This window comes from Pezoporus occidentalis, unplaced genomic scaffold, assembly GCF_034315485.1.
Source record: "Pezoporus occidentalis ecotype Australia unplaced genomic scaffold, CSIRO_AGI_Poc_V1 ctg104, whole genome shotgun sequence".
NCBI classification, from domain to species: domain Eukaryota; kingdom Metazoa; phylum Chordata; class Aves; order Psittaciformes; family Psittacidae; genus Pezoporus; species Pezoporus occidentalis.
In genome coordinates this window covers 406,758-431,352 of record NW_026912822.1, presented here as the reverse complement: position 1 = coordinate 431,352, position 24,595 = coordinate 406,758, and the positions used below count along the sequence as shown (strand labels likewise).

Here is a 24,595-nt window from a genome sequence, read left to right as displayed (position 1 = left end):
CTCGAGGCACACTCATGGACATCTGCGTGAAGGGACACACCTGGGACAAGGTCCTCCAGACGGGTGAGCTACGGGAAGGCTGTGCTGGCAGAGCCGCCTGGTGCCTACAGTACCACGGGGACAGGCTGAGAGAGGGCTGCTGCTGCGAAGCCCGGCACAGGAGAGCAGCTCTTCCCCGGGTCAAGCACTCACAGTCTGTCTTCCAGGAGCCACTGGGACGGCGGGACCCAGCAGCAGTGGGGAGGTTCAGCAGCCTGCCACGGCCGAGCACCCGCGCCGAGCTTGAGGCCGAAACAAGGCCAAGAGCCGGCCCGAAGCCGGGCCGCAGCCCAGCCCTCCTCACACGACCGCTTCATGCCCGCGAGTAACCCCAGCCCTTCCCTGCCCCTTACCCCTCCCTGCCTGGCTCTCTCCTGTCCCGCCACAGCCAATGGGGAGGAGGGCTCCGCCTGGCCCCGCCCCGCGCCGGCTCGACCCGGCCCCGCCCTCGGAAGTGCTTCCTCCAATCATTGGCTGGCGGGGACAGCCCCCGCGGCACCGCCCACTCGCGGGGTAACCTTTGCCTTAGTGAGCGCAGGGCCCTGCCCCGCTGCCACCGGCTGTCCAATCGGAGGCGCCGTGGGGGCGTGGCCGGACCGGCGCAGCCAATGGGCGCGGAGGAGGCTGTGAGCGGTGCGGGGGCCGCGGTGGCTGGTGCCGCTGCCGGGTTCGAGGAGGTACCGGCCGGCGGGGCGGCCGGCAGAGAAGATGGCGGTGGCGGGGTCCGGCTGGGGCCTGGCCCAGCTGGCCGAGGCCCTGGGTTCGTCGGAGCAGGCGCTGCGCCTCATCGTGTCCATCCTGATGGGTAAGGGAGGGCAGAGGGTGCAGCGGCCGGGGCTGACGGATCTGGCGACCCGCCCGCCGTTCGACCGGGCCACCCCGCCGCTCCAGCACCGTGCCGTGCCGTGCGGCGCCACGCTGCGCGGGGTAGGGCCGGGGCCGAGGCCGAGCAGCGCCTTGCCAGCACGAAGCCCCAGCTGTGTCAGCGCCGTCGTGCCAGGCCACGTGTGCGCGGAGCCCCCCGCGGCTCCGGACCCGCCCCGGCGGAGGGTGCATGCGCCCGGGTTGTGCCGTGGCGCGGCGGGGAGTTCGGGACGTGCCTCGCAGCAGCTGTTGGTGGGAGCATCCCTGCTCTCCCGGTGGGGAGCGGGAGCGGGGCGGGCGAGCCGGTGGGTTTCCCCGCAGGAAGTCGGGGTGCGGGCCTGGCGGGCCGCCTGTGAAAGGGGTCCGCGGCGGGGGGGGGAGCCTGGCTTTGAGATCTGCGCAGCCCCTTCGCCGTGGTGCTGGCACCCGGCGTGCTGCGAAACGAGTCCGGTTTGAGTCTGTGTCGTGAGCACTGTTTTGGGCACAAGAACTTGGTTTGCAATTGTGCCGATGTTGTTGAGTGAGTGACAGGTGCTTCATGTGCATCGCATTCCGCATGGGCATGTGTCTGGAGAGGGGTGTACGCTCCACAACCCTGTCTGAGTGCAGGGACGTCTCTGCCAAGAGGCATTAGTAGCGTCTGCAGGAGCGATGCAGGAGTGGCATGTCATCATCATGTCATCACAGGGACTGCCAGGTAGGGTGAGCAAATCCTGCTAGCTAAGTGGCCAGGAGAACTGGGATGTTGTGCTGCACTCCACCTGCAATGTGAAGCGTGTTGCAAAACATACACTGCTTACACTTATCTACATGTGAGATAGTTCAGTCACGTGTGAAACACTTAAGGCAGGGCTAGAGTTACAGTGTGGGCTAGCAGCTGAAGGCAGGTTATAGCTCCCAAAACATTATTTCAAGTGTATTTATACATGCTATCTACATACATCTCTGCAGATGCCCAATGAAACTTCGGGTTTGGGAAGATTTTGGTGGTGTAGTCACCAGCAGAAAGGAAATTCAAACGTTCCTCTGAACCTGAATGTGTATTTGAAGTGGTGCAGCTGGTACGGTGTGGTCTGTCAAAATCAAGTTGCTTTGGCTAACCAGCAAGTATAATTTCTAAAAAGAGGTGTAAGAATAGTTGTGTCACTTCAAAACCGTGGTCTGGACCAGACTTATTTCTGCCTGATGTTACACATTTATGATGTGTAAGATCAAACTGAACCAAACCATTCTTCATGTCAAGGGTATAGGGGACTGAACTGTTGAACTTAACATAGAAATTAGTTAACCAAATTAGTTAAACCAAACTTCTTCTATAAAGAACATATGAAGTAGTAAAGAACATACACAGGACACACACATAAATCAGCATAAATTAATCTAGCAGCTCTCCACAGCTGAATGGGAAGAGTCCTGCTTTCCTGTCTCCTGTGTTTGTCTCTACTTTAATGCAATCTGATTGAATTTTCTTGCCTGGCAGAAACCTAAACCAGAAAAAGACGATAATTTACTTCCAGGTTAGTCAACTGAACCGGTCAAGGGAGTAGTCCAACAAGTATTGATGCAAAAAGGTGTTAGGAAGCAGACACCTACATTAGAGTGATTCTTTTGCAGAATGCACCTTAAACATACTCCCAAAGTTCTTTCTTGCTTCTTACTAACAGTAAGCTAGAACATGGCATTGTAAGGCTGTTTCCTGCTTGGTGTATTATGGGTGAGCAAAAGCACTTCGCTGAAATGAATAGCAGGTAATTATCACCTTAGTGATAAGAAGAGATGCCCAGTCCAGTCACTAGATTCTTTTCAAGTGTGAAATTCGTGTGTGTTGTTACAAGTGTTCCACATACAGTGTTGACACTAAGCCACTGAGATGGCAGTGTCCCTTCCTGAGGTAGGCCACTTCCTATTTTGCATGAAGTCTTAATGGATCTTTCTTATTTGTATTAAAAGTTTGGGGATCAGGGACTGGGAACGAACTCACACCTCTTTCTCCTCCATACCTGAAATGTGTACCAAACCAGGAGGCTAGAGCTGCACTCTTCCCTGTCCTTTCTCCATAACCCAGTATCTCTTAATTATATGCAATTGAAAGCATAACTTCAGTTAGGCTAAAGGCATGCAAAACTGCCTCCACTGTACTTTGGTACTCATGCAAGTCATGTAGATTGAACCACTGAGGCAGAGGGGATTGACTCCAGCTTTTCTGCTTAATGGATTGGTAGTAAAGCATTATATTATTACATTAAAAGGAAGGGCCAAGTACCACTCCAGAGCAACATGAGAGGAGAGTGAGAAGAGCTTCTTAATCCAGGGCTAGCAAAGAAATGTTCATTTAATTGCAGTTTAGTTTATAATCCTTGAAATCCTTGAGCCTTTTGATAATGCACCTCTTGCAGATGACCATTTGGTAGGATAGCATAAGGTATAAATGAAAGGCATTTCTAAAAGCTGGAAGTGGCATTAGGTATGGCTTTTCCTTCACTTCCTCCATTTCAGGTGTTTGTATAGATTCAGGAAGAAAATCATTTTTGTTGGCTGCAGCTAATACTGCTGAATTCTTTCAGAACAAGACCATGAGGATGAAGCACAGTACTCTGTTCCAAAGATGGATTTAAAAGTTGTTTCTTATTTCTCCCTCTGTGATGCATTTTAGTATCTCCGCTGTGCAGTTTGACTGAAACAACTGTTCTAGGGCTTCACTGTTCAGGAGATCACCAGAAACTGGTAAAAATAGCCTTCTGAGAAAGAGGCAGAATCACAAAGGACTTTGCAACTTCTTACATTGATTTCCAGAGAAAGCGAAATTGATGTTGAAAAAATAGTCTGAATGGGCTTGATTCAGAATAAGAGTGTTCACTTAGTCATGATCTGAAATAAGCAAAAGAGGTAAATGAATGCTGTTAACATTCTGCCATTAATGAAAACAAAAACAAATACAGGGGAGAAGGAGAAAGCATGAAGAAAGAGCAATCAAGAACAAAAACTAGAGTAGTCCTAAAGGGCACGTTGCTGAGTAAAATACAGGCATTTTAATCACAGCTTTGTATTTAAATCGGACACCTTTTATACATCCTGCAATTCTGAAGTGCAGAATCCAATTTGAATAGAGCCCATTACTCAGATTATACGAGATTAAACATTTACTTCAGGTTTCTTGTATGTGAAAATTTGCATAAACAATCTTTGAATAAATGAGACTGTAATTTGGCAAATACTATCAACAGCAGGAATACTTGAATTTAAATTGTCATTTAAAAAAAACCTGGTGTGTCTAGTACATTAACATCTGCTGATCCTATAAAAATGTCTTTTGAGAGACTTATTCTACCTTGCATTCTTCAGTAAGCCAGGGTCCAGTGTTCGCCCAGGGGAAACTGTCTTTAGGTCAGCATGGAAGTCACCACTGGCCTCAGCTCTGTACTTGCAGAGTTACTTTCCAGTTGCTGGAATAAATGATCTGAACCAATGCTGTCCTAGTCTCTTGGCAGAGAAGAGGAAGGAGCCCCTCCAAGTGGTGCAAAGGAGAGAAGATGGTTTCTGTGCTGCTGCTCTTCTGCTCTCACTGCTCAGTGTGTAAGCAAGGATACAGGAGGCCTCATGGCACTGTGTATTTCAGACTTTAAGTTGGTCTTATTTCTTGCATGGCTATATGGTCCCAAAGAATTAAAGATATTTATCTGGCCATACTATTACACAGTGGCATGCGAGCTGCCTGGCATGTTCTGCTGCATAATATGGAGGAGGGCCAACATACTGTTCACAGCCCTGAGCCAGAACTGACCCTGCTGATCTGCCCAAGATCTGCCAGGAAAAGCACTGGTGAAGCGTTCCCTCATCTACACACATAGCAGTGACCAGCAGAAACTAACATATTCACACTGAATAGGTGCCAGAATCCAGCTGCTTTGCTTGCAGGTGGTGGTGTCTCCCCCTCTTCTACCTGTCACCATTTATTTCTTTTCATTTTGCACATCCTTTGCTTATTCTTGCTCTTTGCATCCTGAAGATTTTCAGGCTCAGTGAAATTCTCCCTGTGGTTACGTCTAGCTGAGGACTTAGCCCAAATCAAGTCCCCAGCTACTCAGCCAAGCAAGAACCTTACTGAAGGGGAGTCAAGCAACTGATTTTAATGGGTAAGAGATGTCCCATCTTAACACGTGGTTAAACCAGCCAAACCACAAAGCACTCATGTACTGCCTTTTTTAATCTCTTACCTTCAAATGCTGCTTAAATAAATAGAGATTTCTGTAATGCTACACACTGTGTCTACATTAGCAAGTAAAATGGTACAATAGGAGCAGATCCATAGAGCAGACTCATTTGTGTGCTGTACTTGATGGGTTTGGGACATTTACTTTGGATTTGCTTCAGTCTGGTCATACGGACTGAGCACCCACTGCAGTGCATTTTCAGTTCAGTTTTGTTTGAAGAGAGCCTTGTTCACATGCTTTGAGACAGTTGTGCTATGCAAACTAAAGCACTATAAGTGGACTTTAAAAGTGCACTCCTGAGCCGAATTAAAATCCTCATATATATGCACCCAGTGTTAAGCAAGGTGTGGGAGTTTTGCAGTATTATAGACAGAAAAAGAGAATACTTTTGAAGTCAAAATATTAGGTAAAGGCTTATACTTCAACATGTCTTTTTCTGTTGTCTCTTTCTTTTTAGTTCTAGCATTCTTACAGGAAAACGGACACAATTTATCTGCTAGATGTTAACAAAGGTAGAGTTAACTGATCAGCAAAAGGAAGAAGAGGAAAAATAGTCTGATCTGCTCCCTTGAAGATGAAACAGAGCTAACACATATAAAAGGGAAAATAAAGGGAGCCGAGATGAAAAGAATGGTATTCTTACTTGCAGCTTTATCTCCAGAAAAAGAGAGGCATCTTAATCACCCATTCCAGAAGATGCAAACCTGACAGCGCTATTTTTGCTTGGAATTAGAACTTTCCTCCTCCTTAATCCAGCCTCTTGATCCTTTACTTCTTTTGCTAAAGTAGATTGTTGTATGTGTGAACAACCTGGGCACTGTGCAGTGACCCATTCCTCTCCCAGATGGCTGTGGCCAAGAAGCTGATCTTGTCCTTTGCTTCTAGCATCAGGGTTCTCTTAACCAGAGATCTCCTCTTGTTCCTGTGAAAAAGTTAAAAAAGAAGCAGGGATTTAGCAGCAGCAGCATCTCCCAACTAATTTGTACCTTTTCTATCAATTGATAATTCCCTTCTACAGGAAGTATAACTAGAGACAAAACCCAAGTCCGCATGCAGACTGCTTTTCACCTCCATAGTGCATAGAGGAGGAGAATTACTTCAGATCAGGGGGTCACCTTCTGTTTTCCCTAGAGAGCCGGTTTCCTGCCTTGGTCTGCTCTGCCTGAGGGAGCTGTGAAAGAGGAGTTGGCCAGACTGGGAGCTGCTGGGCAGGGTCCCTCTAGGAGCAGGGAACTTTAGTCCTGTTGCTTCTGAATGGCAAAAGCAAAGCAGAATGGCATCCTGCTGCTGACATACCCAAATGTGACAGCAGGCTTGGCAGGAGGCAGCGATAACCGCTCTCCTGCTTCTGCTGTGCTAACCCAGGCTGCTTCAAGAGCACTGTAGTTGGGCAGGAGCACGGCTGTTGTTACTGGTAGGACCACCTCCTTATCTAATAAATAGTTTATTAGTGTTCAAAAGGGCACAGGCCACAGCAGAATGGCCACTGATACTCAGAATCCACTGCCATTCAGGGTTAAAGTTTCTATCTGCAAATGGCTCAGTTGTAAAAGTGAGAAAACTATGTTGTGTGCAGCAAACCTGGAACTAAATTGCAGTCCAGAGTACTAGCAGGTTGCTCTGTACTGCAGAAGAATTTAGGCTGATGTTGTGACTTTGGAACTGGAACAGCACCCACGTAGTGGGTAGCATTCTAAAAACATACCTGCTCTGCACATTAGTAGCTGTCATATTTGCAGGGACTCATAATTCTTTTTCCTTCAGAGAAGCATTACCTAAGCCATGATATGATCTGCTGTGTAGAGCTGAAAAGGAGTACACGTGACAAGTGAGACAGGTCTTTGAAAGAGTAGGAATGTTAGCTGGGGATGCAAGAAAATAAATGTCTGGCTTTTAGAAATCTGAGGTATAAAATAGTATTCAGTGATAATTTAATTCTGTCTACAGAAATAGCTAGAGCCAAAACCTGGTGAAAATGGAGTATTTTGTTGGCTTGTACTGATTTTTGAGAGTGGGAAACCCTTGAAAAATGTGATTTTAAAACCATATATGTAGACGAACAGCAATAAATCGTGCTTTGCCTGTATATCTGTTCTGCTCTTTCCCCCCCCTTGATCGACAGGGTAAACATTTTCCTACAATAAACCTCAGTATTTTAAGTTTGGATCTAGACTGATGGTAATACTTTGTATTCTTTTTTACCACTTTCACAAAGGCAGTTGTTAATACAGTTAATAGCAGGAAGGAAAAGGGATGGTTTGGGTATGGCATTTTGTAGGACAATGCGGAGCCACTGTTGCAGAAGGGAAGAGCAAGCTGGATGAGCAAGAGCAAGGTTGCCAGGCTCTGCAGGCGAGGGGCCATGGTATGTGGGGCTGGCGGGCTGCTGAGACCAAGAAAGCAGCCTGTGGCGTGGAAACCAGTGTGGGACACAAAAGCAGGAAGGAACAGGAACAAGGAGGCAGGGAAAACCGAAAGAGAGGTAGCAAGAGGCTGAGGAAATGGAAGCAGCAGCTCACATCTGGTGAGCTGCTGCTGGGAGCAGCAGGTACACATCTGGGCTCAGTAGTGTGCTGCCACCCTGGATCCGCAAGGGAACCCAAACATCCCAGAATCGGGAACTCCCTCCCAAGGGATCTTGGAGGGAGGAAGAGGATCTTAAAATGTCTCCAGTCACACCTCAGCGTGTTAGTGCTGCCTGACTGCAAGACACGCATTTTACATAATGTGACAGAGTTTCTCGTTTCCTGTCACAGTAGTGACTAGATTTGGCCTTGCTTGTTGGAAATCTTCCATCCATCAAATGCTTCCTGGCAAAATGGGCATTTCATCACCTTTTATTACTGCTCCATATAAAACATGACTACCTACTGCTACTATTACTCCATGAGTGTAAGTAGCAGAGATCTATCCACTGCTACAGATTTCATCTAGGCTGATAAGTAGCATGGATGCCAATATTGTGGTATATGATTAATTTCTTTTTTGGTTGGGCTTTTTGTTGGTAGAGGAGAGTTTTTTGTTGTTTTGTTCTTAATCAAGATGAAAGCAACAAGCTTGCAAAGTAGAGCAGTAGTAAGTTACAAAATGCTAGAATTTAAATGGATTCTGCTATCCCAATTCAGCTCATGGTATACATGCCTTTAGGAGCGCTAATTGCCTGAACAGACTTCACATACTCATGAGATGGACAATGCTTCTTGTGTCAGTATCATGGAATGGTTTGGGTTGGAAGAGACCATAAAGCTCATCCAGTTCCAACCCCTTGCCATGGGCAGGGACACCTTCCACTAGAGCAGGTTGCTCCAAACCCTGTCCAACCTGGCCTGGAACACTGCCAAGGATGGAGGAGCCGCAGCTTCTGTGGGCACCCTGTGCCAGCTCCTCAGCACCCTCACAGGGAAGAGCTTCTGCCTCAGATCTCATCTCAGCTTCCCCTCTGTCAGGTTAAAGCCATTCCCCCTTGTCCTGTCCCTACAGGCGCTTGGCAAGATTCCTCTCCAGGTGCCTTTGGTGCCTTTAGGCACTGGAGCTGCTCTGAGGTCTCCCCTTAAGGAGCATTCTCTTCTCCAGGCTGAACAAGCCCAGCTCTCTCAGCCTGGCTCCAGAGCAGAGGTGTGTTACAACATAATATAGTTATTGTATCATACGTAGCAATGTTTAATGCACGTTATGTGAACCTCACCTAGACGACAAAATTGCCTTGACTCATGGGTTTCTGTATGGCACTTCTCCCCGTACTACCAGAGTGCTTCACAAATGTTTGCTTCTCACTAGAGCCACAGATGAATAATCTGGAGGCATTCCTAAAATACAGCAGGAGCCAACCAGCAGAAAATGCAAGGAAAAACTCCTTCTATGAATCTTAGCAGCTCCGTATGCAATGCTTCTGACTTTGATATTGTTAAAAAAACACTACATCCTGGTCCTAGTGGATGTTAGTTACAGCTTTGTGTGCCCAGGAGTTCACAAATCGGATGCAAATCTGAGGCTGGAGAGTTAGAAAAGAAAGAGCGTACTACTGGAGGTCACTTGAGGCACTCTGGTCAGCATCATGTAAGAGCACATTGAAGTGAGAGCAGGGATTGAATGTTAGGGTAATGTAATGGTATTAACCATAAAATATCATCCCTCCCACCTTTTTTTTTTAATCTAGCTTCTTGCCACATTCACTGTGTTTGTCACTGAATCTGGAAGTGAATCAGAGACTAAAGTGTCTGATTCATGTATTTCAGCATTATCCATCTCATGTATTGAATGAGGCCAGAAACTGTACCCCTGGAATTTCTTGCACTTCAGTGTCGACTTTGACATAATTATGTTCCTGTTGAAGTATTTTTGTCTCTATAATATACAGAGTATATGGCATCTTACCTCCCAGTATGGAAATACAAGATCAGAAATGTACAACATGACCTGTGTTCATAATGTATGAACATAAAGTACATGTTCCTATTAACATGTTGAAGAAAGCTGTAATCTGGACCATCACAAATACTTGTCTATGCTCATTTACAACACTTTCATCTTTTTTGTTTTCTCCTCAGGATATCCTTTTGCCTTGTTCCAGCGCTATTTCCTTTTCCAGAAGGATACCTACCTCATCCATCTCTATAATGTGTTCACAGGACTCTCAATTGCTTACTTCAATTTTGGTAAGATGAGTTTGGGAAGAGAGAGCTGCCTGGCCCAGGGTGTGCTGCAGTTTGGGAAGACCTGTTGTGTCATTTCTACTTCATCTCTTTCTTTCCCGTCCCACAGGGATGCAGTTCTTTCATTCCCTGCTGTGTGTCCTAATCCAGTTCCTCATACTGAGACTAATGGGTCGCACCATCACTGCCGTCTTCACAACGTTCTTCTTTCAGATGGTAAAACTCTCTTTCTTACTGCATCAGTTTGTAGAAAGGAGCCCTCTGTTCAGTTTTATACTTCCCAGTAGCAACTGTGGGTGGAAAAGTGGAGGCAGATCAAAACCAGCTGGGGGAATTAGTTTGACTAACCCAAACAATGGTCTCTTTCAGATATACCTTATGGCTGGATATTATTTCACAGCCACAGACCATTATGATATCAAATGGACAATGCCACATTGTGTCTTGACGCTCAAGTTGATTGGTGAGTGACACCTCCTTCCTATCTCTTGTACTATGCAAAAGCCATGTGTCAGGGAAGGGAGGACTGCTTGTTCAGCCCAACAAGCCCATCCCAGGCCTTCAAATAATTGTTTCTCACCTCTAGGTCTGGCCATCAATTACTATGATGGAGGAAAAGATCCGGTAAGACACCATTTCTCCTTCATTCCTTCTCCCTTCTTCTGTGTCATCCCAGTGAGCTAGAGGTCAGCAAATCAGGTTCAAAGGATGCAAGTTAGCAAGCCACATGCATTGTTTGGTAAAAGCCGTAGTTGAGAGGGGAGCCTTTGTGAGTGTCTAAGGCACTGAATTCTGGAGTGGAAAGAAATAATTTGAAACAGAGACAGTAGTGATTAGAGAGAGACAAAAGTTGTTTCAATCATGTCAGAATATTCTGCTCCCTTCCAAATACCCCAACCATCTCCTTCCTCCAAAACTGTTGCTTTAGATTCCCAGTCCCCGATGCTTTGTGTCTTGTGGGTAGTGTACTTGCAGACCATCAGCACTGGATCTCAGTTCCCATCTTCCTTGCCTTTGTTTAGCCTTACTATATCCTTGCCCTTTACCATTTGTTAGGGCCCTGTTTTTAGAGCTGATGAAGCAGTGAGGGAAGAAGCACAATGTGAGGGAGAGAGCAGAACACTTACTACAGTCCCTTAATCCTGCTTCAAGTATCTGCATTCCTCATCTCCTGTTGGGGCCTGACCAAGATTTTAGCATCCATGGAATCGCTATTGACTGCAAGAAAACGAGCTTGAGCTGAAATTTCCTAAGCTGAAGTTTCAAGTATTTAAATATAATGAATTCTTGCATCAAGAAGTAGGAATTGTAGGACAATAAGGTCTTTGGAGAATACATGCAATTGCAGTCAAGAACTGGAATAGGTCAGATAGAGTGCTTTTACAATGCTTAGCATGCTGGCAGGGATGCATGTCAATAGATCCCTTCCATGTTTTGATCTTATTTAGGAAGAGAGATCTGTGCAACTGCTGTCAACCATTGGATCTCGTTGCTATTTAGAGGGGGTGGGGATAGAGAGGGCTGGGGACAGGGATGGTTGTGAAGTACGAAGTGGAAAGTTATATATATATATGGAGGGCAAGAACTGAAACCATTGAGGAGGTAGGCTGAGAGCCTAACATCCAGAGTTAGTATGAGATCCCCTAGGATGATGTTAATGCCACTCCCTTTGGTGCAGGAGTTCCTGACCCCTGAGCAGCGGCAATTTGCTGTCCGGGGAGTTCCTACCTTGCTGGAGGTCTCGGGATTCTCCTATTTCTATGGTGCCTTCATGGTGGGGCCTCAGTTCTCCATGACAGACTATCAGAAACTGGCAAGGGGTGAGATGACTGACGTTCAAGGCCAGAGACCCAATAGGTAATACAAAGCCACTTAGCTCCTCACCTTCCTAAGATCCCAGAATGCTGAATCCTCCACATGTTCCCTGCAGCAGAGTGCCTTCTTACCTGGAGACTAAAGTACTGTGATCAAAAGTGATTTCTAAGACAAGGCAGTCTTCCAAAAGTTGCTCATAACAATCTGGTTAATGTCCTCGCATTGTTCCAGGACATGAACGTCAACCAACCATTTGACATGTTTAGTACAGACTCGGTCCCAACCTGCCAATGTTAGCATCCCAGCTTCCAAATGAAGTCATTTGCTGCAGTGGAACATGGTGACTCCCTTATCGCTATCTCCCCTAACTGCTCCACTTCTGTTCTTCAAATTATGATGGTTGCCTTCCATCGCTTTCTTTTTTGACCTTCATATTTTTCTTTCTCAGTTTTGTGCCCGCTCTGAAGCGCCTGAGTTTGGGTCTCTTGTTTCTAGTAATATATACCTTGTCAAGCCAGTACATCTCTGATGAATACCTCACCTCAGATGATTATATGGTATGTATTCATTTGGCAGTACTGGGGTGTGGAAGAATTCTGCTTCTCTTGTGGGCATTGGATCTACAAGAGTGGGTTTTTTTTCTTAGTTTTGCTTCAATTTAAGAATAAGGTAAGTCATCAACTAGTGATAAGCCTTTTCACAACTGATTTGGCTTTACTGCTTGTCCTCTGGATTCCATTTGATGCAGGACAGGAATGTGTTGAACTGAAAACAAATCTTAGATGCTACTGTTGTTCTTGAAACCTTATGCATTTTGTGACCTTCTAATGATCTTCCATTTAACCATTACATGCAAATAACTTCACTAGAGTAACTTGCAAGGCTTACCAGTCTTTGACATTCTTAGAAGACTCTTAACAAGTCATTCCTACCTCCAGATTATCAGTGGTTTTGTGTCAGTATGAATAAATGAAGATATGAATTCTGCAGTGATTATGGTAACCCCAGAATCTTCCCAAAGTACCTATTTCAGTACAGCCAAGTGTTACCAAAGGAAGGAGAATGATGTGTGAACTTGCGTAAACCCATAGCCTAGCAGCCAAGTCCATAGAGCAGTCTCAACACATGCATCAAATTAAAACAGAGTGAAGAGATCTCATCTACTCTGTCTTGTTATTGCCATTTGGCTCCATTTTTCATTTTGATTCTGTTTCACTCTCACCTCTGCAGGAGAAGCCTTTCTGGTTCCGATGTGCTTACATGTTGATCTGGGGCAAAATTATACTCTACAAATACGTAACTTGCTGGCTTGTGACGGTGAGTCTAGATGTTGTTCCAGAGACAAAAGACAAATGAACAAAGGTCACACTTTTGCAGCTAATTAGTATGCTCTTGGACTTAGCCCTAATGGAAATAGCCCAAGTATCTGGAGATCAGTGCAGGTCAGTTTGCTTGCTCTAAGTTAGCAAAGGCAAGCGAACTAAAAAGCAGGCAGTTTTTCAACCATTTGTTCCATCTGCAGTGGTGCTCTCCACTCACCACAGTGAGAGTCAGAGCCTGCCCAGCTCTGCCTTTCAAAACAAACTAAAAAAGGAGGGGGAACAATGTTTTCCTTCCTTTTGAATCTTTTTCCATAGGAAGGTGTCTGCATCCTTGTTGGTCTGGGGTACAATGGGAAGGACCAGAATGGAAAGCCTTTGTGGAATGCCTGTGCCAACATGAAGGTCTGGCTGTATGAGACAACACCCTTATTCACAGGGACCATTGCTTCTTTCAACATCAACACCAATACTTGGGTGGCCCGGTGAGCAGGACAAGATTCCCATTCTAGCCTGGTTTGGTAACATCTGCGTCAATAGAACCAAGATCCTACGCTGAGAGGGAGCATTAGGGGAAGAACCTGCCAGTTTTCCTTTCTTCCACTCTTTCTTCCATGTTTTGCTGCTGTGCCATTTGGAACAGCTTACCGGGTTAGATCTTTTCATTCAGTCTAAAAGGGCAGTTCATTAATAACAGTCAAGCAGTTGACTGCAGCAGGAGGGCAGACTGAATATAGCGAGCCCTTGCGCCTGCCTGGTCAAAGTGCCATAGAGCTGCCTCTACCAGCTGGATCCCGTATCCTTGTGATGCTCCCTTAAGCAAGGACTTGACCAGGTTTTGTTTCAGCACTTGCGGGACACACAACTGAAGTGTAAGATCTCATTTCTGGGTGCGTTGTGGGATGAACCACTTCTCCCCAGGAGCTGGGATTTCTTTAAGGCAAGGGCTGCTGTACATTTTGCCCTGGTACGGGGAGCTGCCTTGTTCTTTCTGTCACCACAGGGTGTGCAAAGGCGTACAGCCCCTGGGCCCTGCATCCTTGACATGGGGAGGGGAGGGTAGACAATAAACTAGAAGCACTTTGTTTCTTTTCCACTCTAGCTACATCTTCAAGCGTCTGAAGTTCCTGGGTAACAAACTGCTGTCACAGGCACTGGCCCTGTTCTTCCTGGCCATTTGGCACGGGCTGCACTCTGGCTACCTGGTGTGCTTCCAGATGGAGCTGCTCATAGTCATCATTGAAAGACAGGTGGGCTTTGTCTGATTGACCAGGATTGGGTGGCCTGCAGGAGACTTTCCCTGTGAGCTGGGAACTGCCACACCGAAGGCTTTACTTGGAGTAAAACCAGGAAAAATAGCTGCTCACTTTGGGATTGGTTTTCAAGCACGAGATGGTTCTGTTCTCTACAGAGAGTTCAGTAGGTGGCTTTTGCATGGGCAAGCCATGCATTTGTTGCAGAAGCTGAAAGGAAGAAAAGGGAAGAAGTTGGCATATGGGTAGAAGGCAGCTGAAGCGCTTGGCAGCTGGAAAGGTTGGAGGACATGAGCTGAATGCCTCTGCTAAATGTCCCAGTACTGAGAGAACAATACTTGAACTATTGTTTGGAGGGGGTTGAGCAGCTACTTTTTTAGACTAACTGCTCACTGAAGTCCATTTTACACAGCTGGATAGATAATATTGGCCCCAGAGTATGCATGTACAGCCACAGGACATTCAACTGACAAGAATTTTGTTGCTTTTCTCTAAATTAGATCATAAAGCTTATACAGGACAGTCCCACCCTCAGCACTTTGACCTCCATCACTGTCTTGCGGCCCATCTTCTACATGCTGCAGCAAGCTAACCACTGGCTGTTTCTGAGTTACTCTCTGGTGCCATTTTGCCTTTTCACCTGGGACAAATGGATTAAGGTATTTAGTAGCCACAAACAGACAACACGTGCAACCAACCCTTTTTCCTCCAACCTGTCTCAGATGTTCCTGGCTCAGAGCTGCTTGCTGATCCTTAACCCTGCCTTTCTCTTTCCAGGTGTACAAGTCTATTTATTTCTTCGGCCACGTGTCGCTCTTCATCTTATTACTGGTGTTGCCTTACATTCGCAGACTACTGGTGCCACGAAAAGAAAAGCTAAAAAAAGCAGAGTAACAGCCAAAAGGTAAGGCTGTCCCAGGCAGAGACATGCCCACGCTTGGGCTGGGAGATGAAGTAGGGCAGCAATGTTACAGGCCAAGGTGAAAGGCAAAGCTGAAAAATCAAGCAAACCAAATCTAGCACTTTTCTCTTTTGCAGATTGTACCACCTGTGCATTTGTAGGAGTTACTGAACACTCCGGAAGCAAAGCATCACCTGCCAAGTTTGCTGTGTTGAAGTATGACTTCTTTTCAACGTGAGGAGGGGGAAAGAGAAAGCACAGGGTCAGAGACCCAAAAGGAGGGGAATGGAGCCAACCTCCTTCCACATCCTCCACCTTCTGTATGTTGCCTTATCTCTCTGCCGCCCTCCGATGGACACTCGTGTCTCTCTGCTGATACCCGATGATTGTAAAACATTCAAGGCAGGCACTGTATTGGATTGGAGCCACCTTCTTCTGACTTTTCTACGTTTTGTCATCCAAGATAAAAATTGCTCCTGGTCTTTTTTCATATGGGCTTCAGCTCCTTTCCTGTTGGGTGCCTCGGTGGGGGAATGTGAACTGTCACACACCACCGACTACGGGGATTCTACAGGACTGAGCAACACCACCTGCACGGCAACCAGGGTGCAGCTGAGAATTTCATTTCCATGACAGATTTGGGCAGAGTTCCTGCTATAAAGGGATCGAGCCTACCCATGTATGAAACATGAAAAAGTAAAATACACGAGCACTCTTATAAAAAATGGCCTTTAATAGGAGGAAAAAGGGTGAGTAGGGCAGTCCGTTCAGTCTCATTGCTCCAGAAGCTACAAGGAGAAACTGATGCCTTTTCCCTTCAAAGAGCCCAAAGTTGCACCAGGTCCATCCCTAATTGAAAGAGCCTTTCCAGAATATGGAGTCACTGCACAGAAGTCCACCACAGCAGCAGCAGAAACTCATACTATTCCCCAAACTTCTTCAAAGGCAGTGGTAATTTTAGCACACGTCAGGGCAGCAGAGAGGGGATAGTTGCTGATGGAAACCATCTTTTCTGTATAGTCAACATCGACCTGGGGAAGAGAGAGAAAGAAAAGAAGCCACAAAGTATCAGGCTGCAAGTTTTCACTTAGTCACATCTATCTATCGCCATTGGCTGGGGAGGCACAGTATTCCTGCAGGACAGCTGCCAGCCCTCACTAGCTCCTTGGGAGGGAGAGAAGTACCAAGTGTTACAGCATTGGGTTGGGGAGGGTGGGTGGACAAGGGAGACCAAGCCAAAAAAAGAGCAGAAGTAAAACAACCCATACTCAGAACAAGAGTGAAATCTATGCTGCTAAAGGGTCTTACAGCTCCAAATAAGGGATGCATGCACTTACCGAACCATGAGCAAAAGCTCCAACAACAATGGCAACTGGCTCTGCTGTAGGAACCAGTTCACGCAGATCTGACACTTTTGGGACTGCAAAAGAGGTACCTAGCTTCAGGCAGCCCACAGGGAGATGGTCACTGACTGGGTTTTTAATCACCTGCAGAAAGCAGAAGGTTACTAGAGGTGCAGAGGTAAGATACCCTGCCGCACAGCTAACGCCACTGCTTGTACAAAGCAAGCCCAACATGAGCTGTCAGAGTGTTTACCTTCAACAGTTTCTGAGGCCCATCAGCTGCTCGAACGCTGAGCTTGTGCAGCAACTGAACTGGCAAAAGAAGAAAATGACTTAAGCTGTCTGTTGTTTTGCTGGAGGAACCCTATCCTCTGCCTAGAGCTGAAGTAGACAAAAGTCCATCTTTAGCGTTCCCTTTAAAGCATCATCTAAAGCAGTCCAAAAGAATACTAATCAGTCACTTTGCTGCTAGCTCAGTCTCCTGCAGGCGCTCCCCCCTGTGCTAAGGAACACACAGTTGGACATGGAATTCACAAAAAGACACTTTGGTTTCTTGGCTCTTTTCTCACTTTCACATGTTTAAGGTTGGTCCAACTGTGCACCTCTTCCCAACGTTCCTGCACTCCTAAGCACCTTCCCGCATTACCCTCTGGCTGGTGCGAAGTTTGCATCGCTTACCCATAAGACCACAGAACCGATCAAAAGTTCTCGGGATTCTGGTTTGGGGATTGATTTCAATTAGAACATTCTTCTGGGTATGGATGTAAACCTGCAGGAGACCAGCCCTATTCAGTGGGCTGTCCATAAGCATCAGGAGACTCTGAAGGACAAAAACACACAGTAGTGGAAACAGACAAGGCACATGGGAGATGACTTTTGGAAAAGTTCAGAGTTATGCCCCACGAGTGCAGAAAGAACTTATGCTGAAGCAGAAATAAGTTCATTTGGCTGCGTAACGCTGACCGAAAGCAATCCCATTCCCAACCACACACTAAACGCACAAGCCACAAAGCGCAGCGGGCAGGACCAAACTTGCCCCGTTCAGAGGCACACGCAGACCCGCACACCTGAAGGGCAGCCCCGGCCACCAAACCCCGGTACCTGGTGGGTGATGTCCGGCCGCACCTCCGCGGGGTCCCGGCCGTTCCGCAGCAGCAGCGCCTTGTGCTTGTCACAGTTGAGGAGCTCGAACGTCTTCCCCACCTACGGCCGACCACGGACAGGTGGGCAAAGGCTACCGCAGCCGCCTTCGGCCCGGCCAGACCCCCCCCGCCTCCCGCACCTTCACAGTCTCCAGACTCGCCCCCTCCAGCACCACCAGGAGCCGCCGCTGCCCACGGGGCCGCTTCGCCTCCAGCGAAACATCAGCGGGCACCGCTCCCTCCCCATCGTTTTCCTCCTCACGCTGCCGCCGAGGCGCTGCCATCTTGTTCACGGCCGCATGCGCGGCACCAAGCGCACCGCGCCAGCCCCGCCCTCAGGCCGCCCACCCAAGATGGCTCCGGGGGCGCGCCCCTAATGTGGCTCCGGCCGGAAGCACTTCCAGAGCGTGGAGCAGTCTCTCCGGAAGGCGGCGGCGGGACGGAACGAGGCTGTTTCCTCACCGGAGCGCCTTGTCCGACGGCAGCTTCCGGTGTCCTTCCCGGTGGGGCGCGCGGCGCGGCGCGGCCATGGCGCAGAACCTGAAGGACCTGGCGGGGCGGTTGCCGGCCGGGCCGCGCGGCGTCGGTACCGCGCTCAAGCTGCTGCTGGGCGCCGGCGCCCTGGCCTACGGCGTGCGAGAGTCCGTGTTCATCGGTGAGTCGTGCCCCACTGCCCCCGCTCCCGGCAACCCGCCTTCCGCGCTCATCCGTGCCTCTCCGCCCTCTCTCCGCAGTGGAAGGCGGCCAGCGGGCCATCTTCTTCAACCGGATCGGCGGCGTGCAGCAGGACACCATCCTCGCCGAGGGGCTGCACTTCAGGTAGGGCCCGGCTCCCCCGCCCCGAGCGCGGGCCCGCGGGCCCGGCCCCGGTGGGTGCCCGCGCCCTGACACGCCTCCCGCCCCTCGCAGGATCCCCTGGTTCCAGTATCCCATCATCTACGACATTCGGGCCCGGCCGCGGAAGATCTCCTCCCCCACCGGCTCCAAAGGTGAGAGCGGGCCCCGCGGGCAAGCACGGGGACCGGGGAGAGCGGGCAGGAGCCCGGCTGCGGCGCCGGCAGCGCTCATCTCCCCCCCATCTTCAGACTTGCAGATGGTGAACATCTCGCTGCGTGTCCTCACCCGTCCCAACGCTGCGGAGCTGCCCAGCATGTACCAGCGCCTGGGGCTGGACTACGAGGAGCGGGTCCTGCCTTCCATCGTTAACGAGGTGCTCAAGAGCGTGGTGGCCAAGTTTAATGCTTCACAGCTCATCACTCAGAGAGCCCAGGTAAACTTGCACTCAAAAGGCAAAGAAACATCTGAGCTGTGCATATGGGGAACCTTATATAAAGGATAAATGTGTTAGGTTGGTAGGTGGTGTATTTAAATGAAAAAGGCATGGAACTGTATCCCACTTGGAGTTTTGATTCCAGTACAGATGCAAACACTAAAGCTTCTGAGAGGAAAACTGGATTTGTTGGTATATGGAGTGCAGAACTGCGCTATAATGTAGTGGGGGAGGGAGAGCTGATTTACATCATAATCCACACATAAAAGTAGATCTGTCTTTAAAAAAAGCATTACCTGGCTTTTCATGGGTTTTGGAAGAGCTGTCAGAGCGCATCAGTTTTAAAGGACCTGGAAAGTGAAGTGGATGAGCAATTAAAAAAGCAGTAACTTTTCTGTAATGGATGGTACAGAAGGGCAACAAATATTTCTATTTAGAAAAAGGTTAGAGGGTAGCCTGGGGACAGGTTGCAAAATAGAAATATTTAGCTTTAAAAAAGCCTGTATCTGAAAGTTTGTGTTCTCATAATTTGATTGCCAGGGATTCTGAGAATATTCATCACCTGTCGCAGCTGAGGGAGAGAGAAGTTAATAGTCTTCCTTTAAAAGGCTTTAGAGGAGACCTTGCATGAGACTGCTAAAGAGGATAAGTTGTCAGATGAAATATGAAGCATCTCTTAACTAGTTACAAAAACAGAAGCAAAGAGGAGAACTAAGTGTCCAGGTCTTGTTGTGAGAACTGTTCTATAGCAGGGACTCCAGGGTTTTGTGCTAGGCCACATGCTGTGTGCTGAAGTGATTTGTTAACAGTTGTATAAAGAGAATGAGTGGAAAGGGGGAATGTGACAGCAAAGAAACAATGTCTGCAGGGGATTTAGGTTTATCAGAAGCAATGACAACTGTTAAGTATCTGAAACTTCTGAACAAACTGAATTGAGTGCAACCTTGTCATATGTTCATTTGTTAATGTGAAGTTATTTGTTCATTTGTTAATGTGAAGTGATGGATATTGTGGCCCATGGGTATTGACTTTACAGTTATGCACTTGGAGCTCACACAGTGAAGGTTTCTGGCAGCATTTTAGAGCTGTGCTCAGAAACAGCTGCAGCAGAAGTAAAAGCAGATACTAGGCTGGCCCAGCATGTGATACTGCAGCAGCCACTTTTATTGAAGCCAGTGTTTGGTGCAGGACTTGTCAGCCTGCCTGAGATGGATGCTGACAAGTTAAAGGTAGAACCAGTCAAAAATACCTACCAACAACACACTTCCAAAGAGACTGATACAAGTGGAGTACCCACACTGGAGGGGTCGCTACAGTAATGAAGAGAGATGTGATACATAGTTAACAAAAAATGATGTGGGTTTTTTTTCCCCTGCATCTGAATACAGATGTGAGGAGACAGTCGAACTGCCAACAGTGGCAAATGCAAGGTGGACAAGGAAATACTTGTTGCCAAAACATGAAACGTGGAAACTGTGGAACTAGATGTGGTAGGATGTGAAAGCAAAAAACAAACCCAAACCAGAAGATTTATTTTTTCAATATGAACTGTATAGTTAATAATAACTGTAAATAAGATGTGATATACTTTTGCATACATAGCTTTGGCTATGCAGCGACAGATTCAGAGATGGTGTTAATGATAAATAGCCATGGTTCAGGGTTTGTTCTAGGTAATGTCTCTCTCTGTGAATGAGCTGTGAGGAGCAGTTGTGCTTCACTTGTGGGGTGCACAGGAGGGTGAAGCAGCCTGTGTTTGTACTCTTCCTGCTGTATTTGTACTCTTCTTGCTGTATTTGTATTTGTCTTTCAGGTGTCTCTGCTCATTAGGCGAGAACTGACAGAGAGAGCCAAAGACTTCAGCCTCATCCTGGATGATGTGGCTATCACAGAGCTTAGTTTCAGTCGTGAATACACAGCAGCTGTGGAAGCTAAGCAAGTGGGTGAGTTCCATTTATGCCTGAAAAGAGTGGAGTGCTGCCTTTGCCCTTCCTCTGAACTGGTGAACAAGGAAGCAGAATTTGGGCTAAAGGAATCAGAATTTGGGCTGGCATGTCTCTGCTTCTGCATTGATACAGCTACAGAATGATCAATCCCAGCCTCTTTTATAAATGCTGTCAGAAAACTCTGGGCTATAGCCAGTGGGATAGACCATCAGAGGGACCGAGCTCCCAAGATCAGGCTTCCTCTTCAGACTGGGACTCACCACTTACTGTGGGGATTATGTGTAGAGGGTCTGGATGCTTCTGGCTTTATCTAAGAAAAAAACTAAAGGACACTCAAATGCATTTCACAGTTGCAGATCTGGCCCCAGAATGCCATCAGTGCTTCTGGAAGCAGAGGCCCCAGGCCTCAGCTCCAGGGTTCCAGTTCTGGTGAAGGGTTCCAAAGATGGAATCCATTTCCAGTGCTTTTGGCCATTCTCTTTGCAGCCCAGCAGGAGGCACAGCGTGCACAGTTTCTGGTGGAGAAGGCCAAGCAGGAGCAGAAGCAGAAGATTGTTCAAGCTGAAGGGGAAGCTACAGCTGCCAAGATGATATCCTGCTTTGGGAGATTTTGTGGGATGTGGCTTATGAGCTTGACACAGTCTGTCACATCGGGTCCATGCTTAGGAGACTGTTACAAGATGATAGCTTCAAGTAGGTCACAATTTATCATCCTCACCCCACAGCTGGCTGTAGTTTGATTTGTCTGAGCTTACAGGTCAGACCAGAGAAGGCCATGAGCCTTCTCCCTGTTGTAAGGTTTAGCTTCTATTGGCTGTGTGTGACCATAATCCATAATGTTGTTATTGATTTGAGAAGTAGAAATATGCCTGCCCGGAGGTCCGTGTTAGATGGAGATTACTTTCCACCCTAAGATGTTTCTAGGAAGAATTCCTTGAGGGTATGTGGCTTTTGTTAGGATTTTCCTTAACTTTGGCTCTGCTGTACCTGGGGGAAGCTCTCAGCAGGAATCCAGGCTACATCAAGCTACGTAAGATCCGAGCTGCTCAAAACATCTCAAAAACGGTGAGCACAGAATTCCCTTTGTCCTTTTGCAAGTCCCGAAGATGTTCGTTCAGCCCAGTGGCCACATGATGAATTTAAGGCGAATGTGACCTGCCCTGTCCTGATCTCTGTTCCTGTGCAACCCTTCTCTGCTCAAGATTTAGCTTGCAATGATCGGCAGTTAGAGGTGAGGCCAGGAGCTCACGCCCTCCGTATGACAAGGCCAGATCCACATCAGATTCCATCACCCACCCTCAGCTGCAGCCACCAAAAGCTCCTGGTTTCCTGCAGGCTGAGAAAGGGGAACAAATAAGTGTGGGATCAAAGGTCTTTCTGACAGAGAGACAGAATGAGCACTTCTTTCAGAAAGTCTGATGGCACTGGGATAAAGTCCAGAGTTGTTTTGGGGAATTGCATTGATTTAACTGAGGTCTCAAGTGAGTAAATCAAGTGCTGTATCTAGAGGGGGAGAGAAGTTCTTGACTAGTGTTGCATGTGCATTTATACTCTTTGTGCCATCTCTGCCATGGATTTCTTTTTCAGATTGCTGCCTCACAAAACCGTGTCTATCTCACAGCAGATAACTTGGTACTGAACCTACAGGATGAGGGTTTCACCAGGTAAAGGGGCCAGATGGCTGCATTTATCTGCACCCTACTTGTGAAGCTGATCCCAGAGGATACAGCTAAGCAGGGAGCTGTCTGTCTTACTTAAGAAATGACATTTTTGTTGAACTGTTATATCTAATCAATGTACTCTTTGTTTCCCCCCCTTCCCCATTACTGCATCTCCTGACACACAGAGGAAGGTGAGGCACTGTTTCTTTTGGTCCTTTTGTTTGTGTACTTGGAACAGGGGTGTTGATGTTTGCCTAGTGCCTGGGATGTTTCGCCGTGGGCCTTTGTGGCCACGGGACGTTTATTCCATGTCTACCTCAAGTCCCATTAATGATGTGAAGCCTGAAACCTTACTTGCAGGGGCAGGGAGGATATAGTGAGTAACTGGAGCTCTCTGTGTGTCCGATAGGGAACCTTGTATGGGAAAGGCAGGTAGAAATAACTGAGGAGTGTCCCTGTGTAGACAGGGCATCCTGCATGTATGGCAGAGAGGGCTGTAAGAAGGCAATTAGATGGTTGTAGGAATTCTGGTTGAGTTGGGGTAATGGTCCTACGAAAGGTGCTTTTGTTACTCACCAAAAGCTTCCCAACTCCATCGTAGAAAACCCCATTCCCTGCTTTCAGAGCTGGCAGGTGTTTGGTGGCTTTGTGTAACCTGTCCAGTGGTTACGGACAAGGCAGTGCCAGCTGAGCAGCTGAAAACTTACATTTCTTAGAATCAAAAAAGGAAGCCAGAGCTGGTTTCTTTTTGCTGGCATCTCTGATGATTCTTTAGCTCTGACCAGATTGTCTTGCTCATCTGAGAAGGCTCAGGGGGCTTTGCTGGTAGGAACAATGTGGAAGCCCATAACCTTTGGATGTGACACCCCACACTCCCAAGTCTGTAGTGTAGGTCTGGTTCAGCTTTGTTTGTGCTTTCTGGACTAACGACTCTTTTCTGTCTCCTTTCAGTGACAGTCTCCTACCCAAGCAGAAGAAATGAAAGAAACTAAAGCCTCCCAGAACCAGCGGTGCTACCCAGCAGCAGATAGGAGTGAGGAGCTTCAACCTCCCTCCACTGGCATTGTTTGCCCTCACTTTGAAGTTGTTAATCCAGTAGCCAGATCTGGTTCTCGTGCCCCTGCTCCATTTGTGGTGGTCCAGTTAAAGGATTGGGCTCTGCCTCTGGGCAGCTGTGATTCCTTCCTCACCCTACCAGTTAAATATGGGGAGGGGGGAAGAGGGGACTTACTAGGATTAACTCATGTGGATATAGTAATTCACCTCTAATCTTCATTAATCTGTAGATTTTTATAGGTAAAATCAGAATTTTTTCTTTTTTTTTTTTTTTGGCCAAGTGAGGGAGTTCTGCTGCCAAGAGCACCAGGCTTCTTTGATAGTAAATCACATTTCTCTTTCACTCTTGAATCCCAAGAGAACCTGGGCCTGAATTCAGGAAAATGTCATCCATTGGGTGCCTGTTAACTGCTGGAAGGTCTGTTTGTGTCACTGTCTGCTCAGTGATTCATTCAAACATTTGTAACAATTAAACCCCCCCCAAATTTACACTGTGTCCTGGTGTGTTTTGTGTCTGAAAAAGAGGTTATTTTGCGTAAGGGGAGGTAGAAAAAGAACTTCTACTTGGTTGAAGACAGAATTGGGAAGTTGTGGAGAAAGTAGCAAGAGACACAACCTCCTGTTCACTGAGAGATCACAGGGCGAGGAGAGAATGTGGACAATCATGTAGCTGCATGGGCACTGAAGAGCAGAAATCAGCACCTCCCTCTGCTCCCTCTCATGAGGGAAGCGTAGATAGCTGTGAGGACAATCCTCAGCTGCCTCTAACGAAACAAGCCTGGTAAACTCAGCTCTTCCTCTTAAGTCAGGCCTTTCACCATCTTTGTTGCCCTCTTTTAGACACTAATATTTTCATATCTTTATATTGTGGAGCCCAGAAGTGCACGCAGTACTCAAGGTGAGGCTGAAACACTACTGAGTATAGTGGGATCATCACCTTTGACTGATTAACTACTGTACCTAATGCATCCCAGGATAATGATTTCAGTTTTGCCTGACAGGGCACATTTTTGACTGGTAGAGCTTACCATCAACTAAAATGCCCGGATCCCTTTCTGCAGGATTGCACTCTAGCCTCTTGTTCCCCAATTTACATGTCCAGCCAGGATTACACTGTTCAGGT

The 24,595-nt window shown here is 47.4% G+C and overlaps 3 protein-coding genes and 1 long non-coding RNA gene across 5 annotated transcripts; 3 read left to right on the top strand and 1 right to left on the bottom strand.

Moving 5' to 3' along the window:
- The first annotated feature begins 647 nt into the window (after positions 1-647).
- LPCAT3 (lysophosphatidylcholine acyltransferase 3) lies at positions 648-15,541 on the top strand. The gene is given in 14 exon segments (XM_062617998.1): positions 648-689; positions 691-844; positions 9,662-9,769; positions 9,876-9,982; positions 10,136-10,229; positions 10,353-10,390; positions 11,445-11,623; positions 12,030-12,138; positions 12,812-12,898; positions 13,219-13,385; positions 14,003-14,150; positions 14,654-14,812; positions 14,931-15,057; positions 15,192-15,541. Coding segments are annotated over 13 exon segments (1,509 nt in total). The 3' UTR covers positions 15,048-15,057; positions 15,192-15,541.
- LOC134163214 (uncharacterized) lies at positions 3,911-7,278 on the top strand. Its single transcript, XR_009964625.1, has 2 exons — positions 3,911-5,036; positions 5,572-7,278. It is a non-coding gene; the product is annotated as an uncharacterized LOC134163214 (long non-coding RNA).
- A 226-nt stretch (positions 15,542-15,767) lies between the features above and the next one.
- On the bottom strand, positions 15,768-17,875 carry EMG1 (EMG1 N1-specific pseudouridine methyltransferase). Of its 2 annotated transcripts, none has more exons than XM_062618030.1 (6): positions 17,680-17,875; positions 17,499-17,600; positions 17,076-17,166; positions 16,651-16,709; positions 16,392-16,541; positions 15,768-16,085 (listed from the first exon to the last, which is right to left on the bottom strand). In XM_062618030.1, the coding sequence occupies exons 1-6, from the start codon at positions 17,821-17,823 to the stop codon at positions 15,972-15,974; spliced, it is 660 nt and encodes a 219-aa protein (XP_062474014.1). In that variant the 5' UTR covers positions 17,824-17,875; the 3' UTR covers positions 15,768-15,971. The 2 variants fall into 2 exon arrangements, with proteins under 2 accessions (XP_062474014.1, XP_062474004.1); XM_062618020.1 differs by having other exon boundaries at positions 17,076-17,217; positions 17,680-17,872.
- Positions 17,876-17,994: 119 nt separating this feature from the next.
- On the top strand, positions 17,995-23,961 carry PHB2 (prohibitin 2). Its single transcript, XM_062618012.1, has 9 exons — positions 17,995-18,194; positions 18,274-18,358; positions 18,449-18,528; positions 18,625-18,809; positions 20,623-20,752; positions 21,242-21,345; positions 21,743-21,820; positions 22,343-22,419; positions 23,368-23,961. The coding sequence occupies exons 1-9, from the start codon at positions 18,068-18,070 to the stop codon at positions 23,396-23,398; spliced, it is 897 nt and encodes a 298-aa protein (XP_062473996.1). The 5' UTR covers positions 17,995-18,067; the 3' UTR covers positions 23,399-23,961.
- Positions 23,962-24,595: the final 634 nt, after the last annotated feature.